We start from the raw sequence: 7,132 nt of genomic DNA, 5'->3' as shown, positions 1-7,132 counted from the left end.
AAGAAAGAAAGAAAGAAAGAAAGAAAAATGGGGTCATAGACATGACAGGAAGTGAGGATGCTATATGGCTTTGCTGTTATTCTGAGTCTCTTCTAGATCTTTCAAGTTTTGAAGGGAGCTGCCCAGAGACAATGATAATAATAAACTGATAATGATGACAAATCTGTAAATATGAAGTCATTACAGTTATATGACAAGAAGTAAACATGTTATATATTGTTATATTATCATTTCGACTATTCATTCTGATATTGGCTTTGGCAACACTGTGAAGAGTCATATACGAGACAGGACAGACTGACAGACACACAGAAAGAGCACCAGACAGACCGGATGGACAGACAGACAGACAGGACAGGACAGACAGACCCCCAGAGCAGTAGGAAAGACAGACAGAGGCTGACTGTATTATATCACCATTCTTTCTAATGATTAATTTATTCAACAGAATAAAGAGAGTCATATAGACAGGAAGAGAGAGCACATAAAGCGGGAGGGAGGCAGACGGGGTGAGAAGCACAGAGGTGCACGTGCAGAAACACACGTCCAGCACATACAGTACGGACACGTCCAGCACACACAGTACGGACACATCCAGCACACACAGTACGGACACATCCAGCACACACAGTACGGACACGTCCAGCACATACAGTACGGACACGTCCGACACATCCAGCACACACAGTACGGACACGTCCAGCACACACAGTACGGACACGTCCAGCACATACAGTACGGACACGTCCAGCACATACAGTACGGACACATCCAGCACATACAGTACGGACACATCCAGCACATACAGTACGGACACATGGACACGTCCAGCACATACAGTACGGACACATCCAGCACACACAGTACGGACACATCCAGCACACACAGCACGGACACATCCAGCACACACAGCACGGACACGTCCAGCACATACAGCACGGACACATCCAGCACATACAGTACGGACACATCCAGCACACACAGCACGGACACATCCAGCACACACAGCACGGACACATCCAGCACACACAGCACAGACACATCCAGCACACACAGCACGGACACATCCAGCACATACAGTACGGACACATCCAGCACATACAGTACGGACACATTCAGCACATACAGTACGGACGTACAAGTGCTTTAACCAAGCGTTTGGCACCAGAGAGATAAAGGAAGTTCTGTAGGCACGCTCGACTCATACACACACACACAGATCCAGCACATACAGTACGGATGTACAAATACTTTAACCAAGCGTTTGGGAGACCATCTACACAAGAGAGATAAAGGAAGTTACACAGGCACACTAATTTCTCTCTCTCTCTCTCTCTCTCTCTCTCTCACACACACACACACAGAACACACACACACAAACAACACACACAAGCTGCCTGCAGCAGCTGAGTCCTCAGCTTATCTAGAGAACAACAGCCGTATGAATGAATGCACGTACTAAACAAACTGCATACATGCACAGACACACTCGAGAAAAGATACTGAATGTGAAGTTGTGAAAAACACACCGACAAGAACATAGAGACACACACATCCAAAAGACATAAATAGAACAGATGCCGCCCCCCCCCCCCCTCTCCCTCACACACACACGCACACACACACACAGAGCCATGATTCAGTTGCTAGAAGCTGAATGAGATGTAGAATGACAGCTCAAGTCACTTTGCCAGCAGCTCTTATGAGATAGTCTGCTTTCGCTTTCTCTCTTGCTCTCTCTCTCTCTCTCTCTCTCTCTCATCACTCCATCTCCAACACATACATGCTCAAGTTCTACACACAGCCAAACTGACAAGCACGCACAGTCAACACACAACTAACTAATACTTTGCTGCTGACCATGCTCCCAACAGCATCAAAGGCACAGCATCTTCACTCATGCACACGTGCAGCCACATCCACATAATGCCTCCAGTTGGACTAACACAAACAGGCATTATGACAACCTCACACACACACACATTATGACAACCTCTCTCACACACACACAGGCCAGAGTTTGGTATTATATAAATCCTCATATGAGGTATATGGTCCGTAATAAGCCTGAACACACACTGTGCTGTGGGGCTGCTTATAGCATCAACATTACGTAATCTCTGATTTATGCGACTGGACGCCAATTACAGAACCCATTATACAATGCAGGGTGTCTTATATAATTAATATGGCCTACATTTATGCCCACCTCAACATTTACAAACACAGGCTAACAATATCTCCAATTCCCTAATCCTTCACACTCGTATTGTGGCAATAATAACCATGGTCAGTAGGGGTAGCTAGTTGCTGTAGAGGGATATCTAAAAAACACAGACACAGACACAGATACAGACACACACTTACTCTCTTCGTAGCTGCTGGTGGAGCTGGACCTGTTGAGTGTGTTCATCTCCTGGCAGAGCAGGGACATGTCGGACTGAGATGGACTGTCATCCTCCTCTGGGTCTGGAGACTCTTGCATAATCTCCTCAATTTCCTCAATAACCTAAACACACACACACACACACACACACACACGGTCAACAGAAGACCTAGCAGACATAGCACACTTAAGAGATATACCAGCATTTTCCCCTTCAGTGACCCCTATCACATGACGCTCTTGTTGTACATCCACCACGATAACATCTGCATTGCTATGGCCTAGTCAAGGTCAACAACAACCCTCTCAGAACACAGTGGCTTGTGGTCAGTGCATAATGTTCCCAAAAATACAACCACAGTCCCTCAACAACACTTGTGGGGCCAGACATCCTAGTGTGGCTCCTGAGGGGTGCCAAGAACTTTCACACAGTTCTGTATCCCATAAAGGGTTGTCACGGTTACCTACAATGCAGCACATTCTAGCTTAAAGCTCCGCAACTCAAAAAAAAACAACAACAAAAACAGAGGCGCCTGTTGCGCTGTGAACGCAGTATTAAAGATTTCCAGGCATAAATTCTGCAGGGTGTGTCCCAGAAAAGAGTTGCTGATGGCATTGCCCAAATATAGTGAGTCTGACTCATTAGTTAAACCGGGAGCTAAAAACTCCTTCCACAGTACAGGGATCGTTAGAAACGCTGCTATCGGGGGAAATAGATGCCAAATGGCCTCAGAAAGGATTTTATTCTGAGGCATTTTTCAGGAGTGAAGTGGAAACCTATCTTCCATTTCCTATCTAAATCGGTCAGAGAAAAATGAAAATAATTATGTTTTTATTATTTAACCTACAGGGATATGCTTATTTGGGAACTCGGAACCTACAGCCAGGACCTTGATTGCAGTGTCCATTATGCAAAAAGAAAAATGTTTATTTACATGTAGCAGCAATAAAAATGCTGTTTCATGTTCTAACCACTACCACGCTATGGGAAGGACTACCTGCCATTTTGTATTCTGTGTTTACACAAGGAATCAATAGTGTGCTTGGCACTGGTAGCTTGACCCATGGTTTGAACGCTAGTCTGTATGAACTGCTGCAAACAACCAGTGAGGAGGAAGCATTGCTATTTATTTTCCATATAATATATCCCATCTCCTGCTCAATGGAGCCGAACAGAGAGTGTTGTAACTGACCTGCTCAGCGGTGAAGAGTGGCTCATCATGGACACACGACACGATAATGGAGTGCATGTCCATTTGCTCCCGCAGCTCCTCATCATCTGAGAGGTCCAGTGACGAGTTGTCCTCTTTCTAATGGGGGAACATACACATGCAGTAAATATAAACACAAACGCAAACACACAAAATGTGAAAACTGCACCAGTAACCAGTAGTTTAAAGGAACCATATGTAAGATTGTGGCCAAAACTGGTACTGCAAACACTTTAACACAAACACTTCAAACTACTGTAGAGCAGTGTATCCCCTCCCCCTTCCCCCTGACTCGAGGTTGCCAACCCGGATGCCAAAACACTACTGACTTTGTGATTAGTAGATAGGTAGAGGGTGGCGCATCAGGCCAAAACACAACATGACATGATAAAACACAACATCAACATCAGTTGAGGGCTGCAACTTCACTTTTTAAATGACAATATCCTGGCCGGACTACTGTTGTCACTGATATAAGTATTTGAAATTAACATGATTTTTTAATGTCTAGTGACATATCAGGGACATTTTATGATTCATTGAAATACATTTCTTACATATGGTTCCTTTAAAACCTACTGCAGAACACAAAAATAGTCTCAAACATAAAATGCTAAATGCATCAAATGATATTTTTGTATGTCTTCATGCTGTGGGAACATGGACATCACATGGCCTTGTGATGTGACTGTAGGCTTACCCTCTGCTCTGTTAGGTTGAGGGTGGGTAAGTGGAGGGAGCGTGTGTGAGAGGTTTTCCAGTCCACTGGCATCACGTTGCCATAGTTATCCGTCAGAGCGTTCCAGATTCTATAGGAAGAGGACAGAGACTTATGTAAGGATCTACTACATATCTACAGTACAGCTCCAAGGTGTATTGGTTCACCTGCCAATTTACCAGAACTAAATCAAGTAACAACTTAGATGTAGGCTATAGCCTATACCCTCGCATGCAACTTTTGAAATGAACTTTCATATGGGGACTGTACCCTGAAAGCTCCACACCAGATGGTACTGACTCATTAAAATTAAAAGTACAGTATAGTCTGCTTCAAATGATTTCATGATGACTTTTGACATCCTCCCCTAGCTGAACAAGTCTGCAAATGAAATCTCGCTTTGCTTGAACGCAGAGATAGCAGTGGGGTTAAACCGGTCTGGGTCTGTACGAGGAGACTGGACGTTGTTAAGACAGCGCGGCTCGCCCTGAGGACAGTGCAGTCAAGTGTGACCTCTGCCTATGCCTCTCTGCTCTATCCACCACACATTCGCAACAGTCCTCTCAGTCACTTCGCTTCTCGTCTCATCTCCATCCCTTGCTCTCTCTATTGCTCTCACTCTCTCTCTCACTCTCACTCTAGCTCTCACTCTAGCTCTCACTCTAGCTCTCACTCTAGCTCTCACTCTCTCTCAGTTCTCCTCTTTCTGGCTTCGCCCTGCTCTCCATGTTTCTCTGACTCTCTCTCTCTCTGTTCTCCTTTTTCTGGCTTCGCCCTGCTCTCCATGTTTCTCTTTTAAGCATCTCTTTTTTTACGCATCTCTTCGTCTCTACTGCCCTGTCTCTCTCCATCCTTGTCTCTGATATCCCTGCATCTTCGCTGCTCTTTCTCTGGTGCGACATGTCAGGGAGGCCATTTCCAGGCTTCGGATCCCCCGCCAGCCTTTGAAGTGGCATGTCTATAACATTACCAAAGAACACACACACGCACGAATACACGCGCGCACACACACATGCAGATGCACATTAACATGCATGATCACAGACGACCACATATGTATATAAAAACCACAGACACAAAGACCCAGGCAGAAAAATAGCCTACATGTCCTCTTCGAACTGCTATCTAGCGCTGGAAAATGTCAGGGGAGAAAATCTCCTTGCATTATTGTCTACCATTCCACCATGAGAAGGAAGGCAGTAAAATTCGCCCCATGAGTTATTCTCTTAATCCCCAAAGTCTCTCTAGCAGGGGTGGGGATAACAGTATCAGATTGTGAGTTAATTATCACAACCCATCGCCCATCATGATAACAACTGCATCATGACAGTGATTCTGCAATATTCAATACATTGCAACATAATCTTCAAAGACACGTCATGCATCTGTGGGTTGGAAGAGGAAAATTACCACCAGTTAAACAAAGAACAGGAATTATGGATTTATTCACTGCATTGTGGAGTCACTTTCACAGAATGTCTAGTGAGAGAATGGTAGAGATTATGTTGAAAACCAAAAAGTGAATAGATCAGTTTTAACTATCAGATGTCTGAGTGACAAATATACTCTCTAAAATAAACAGTGGAAACAGTTGAGGTTACGTAATGTTTTGCATGTTTCTGTACGATAAACAGACCTGGACAGAATAATCACCCCACTGATGGATCTGAAAGCTGTTCGTCAATATTTTCATGATACAGGTAAAGTGACTTGCTACAATTTAAGTACACAGTACTTTTATCCTGAAGTGAAATGCCAGTGTTTATAACAAGTCATCAAATACTTATACCAGTAAGTTTACCTATTTGTTTAACTTACATAGGGTCGTTTTTTCCCCCTTTTACTTATGGCCACAGAGGTGTTTTTGTGAGGCTTGAGTTGGCTATCGTTGTGTCAGTTTTTAAGGCTATGACCAGTCATTTGCCACCGCTACCGCGACTTACCCAAATACCTCATTGCTACAACAGATAGCCTACCATTTAGCGATAACAATATTCCTGTAAATTGCCACGCTTACTAACCTACCTACTTATCGGGTTAGTTAGCCATCTTTTCCCAGTCCACTGTTAATGCGCAGGCATATAACTTACTGACCTCTTTGGCTAGTTGGTCTTGCTATCACTAGCAGTGAAGTTAGCCCAGCTCTGTGGTCAGCTATAATAATTTTGCTAACGTTATCTGCGACCCCTTAACACTAATTGGTTAATTTGCTAATCTGGTTGCAAATCTATAGTTTATTGGTTAATTTGCAATCCGACCTCATGTAAACGAGTTAAAATGCTGCTCTCACTGAGATTACTTAGCTGCTGCTACTGTGCTGGGTGACTAGCTTCTAGCAAGCTAACGTTTCCTTGCTAGCTTATGCCCTGTTGTTACATAGGCAGTGAAACATGGACATATAAAAAGGCGATAGTGTCATAACGTTACTTACTCGTCGTCCTTCAGGAAATTATCTTCTGTGATGGGTTGTACTGGAGCGATATTTTCTATCTTAGTGTTGTAATTCCGAAAACACATATTTAGCTTCTCATCAAAATCGTTCACAAGGTCTTCCATTGACTTGAAGCTGCATATCTCCCCTGAAAAACTGTTGTCCAGATCTGAAAAGTCCTCAAACCCTGTTGTGTCGCCGACATTGGAGTTGATCTGATCCAGCTGATTTGGCCATTCAGAGGTAGGTCTGAATTCATTAAAGTCCTGCCAGTCTTCATCGAAGTGTGCTAACGGAGCAGCCATCACTGCTACGGGACAACAAGACTCACTGAACTTCGGTTCGAGACAGACGCTCTTGAGGACCAGCTGAGACAGCCCGGAGCC

At 44.1% G+C, this 7,132-nt stretch overlaps 1 protein-coding gene across 1 annotated transcript; it reads right to left on the bottom strand.

Annotated features, from left to right (window-relative positions):
• Positions 1-2,108: 2,108 nt before the first annotated feature.
• LOC121711634 (fasciculation and elongation protein zeta-2-like) lies at positions 2,109-7,132 on the bottom strand. Its single transcript, XM_042095412.1, has 4 exons — positions 6,747-7,132; positions 4,298-4,406; positions 3,580-3,696; positions 2,109-2,509 (listed from the first exon to the last, which is right to left on the bottom strand). Exons 1-4 carry the CDS (start codon positions 7,049-7,051, stop codon positions 2,291-2,293), a joined length of 750 nt encoding a protein of 249 aa, XP_041951346.1. The 5' UTR covers positions 7,052-7,132; the 3' UTR covers positions 2,109-2,290.

This window comes from Alosa sapidissima, chromosome 6 (assembly GCF_018492685.1).
Source record: "Alosa sapidissima isolate fAloSap1 chromosome 6, fAloSap1.pri, whole genome shotgun sequence".
NCBI lineage: Eukaryota > Metazoa > Chordata > Actinopteri > Clupeiformes > Clupeidae > Alosa > Alosa sapidissima.
This window is presented reverse-complemented; position numbering and strand designations above follow the sequence as displayed.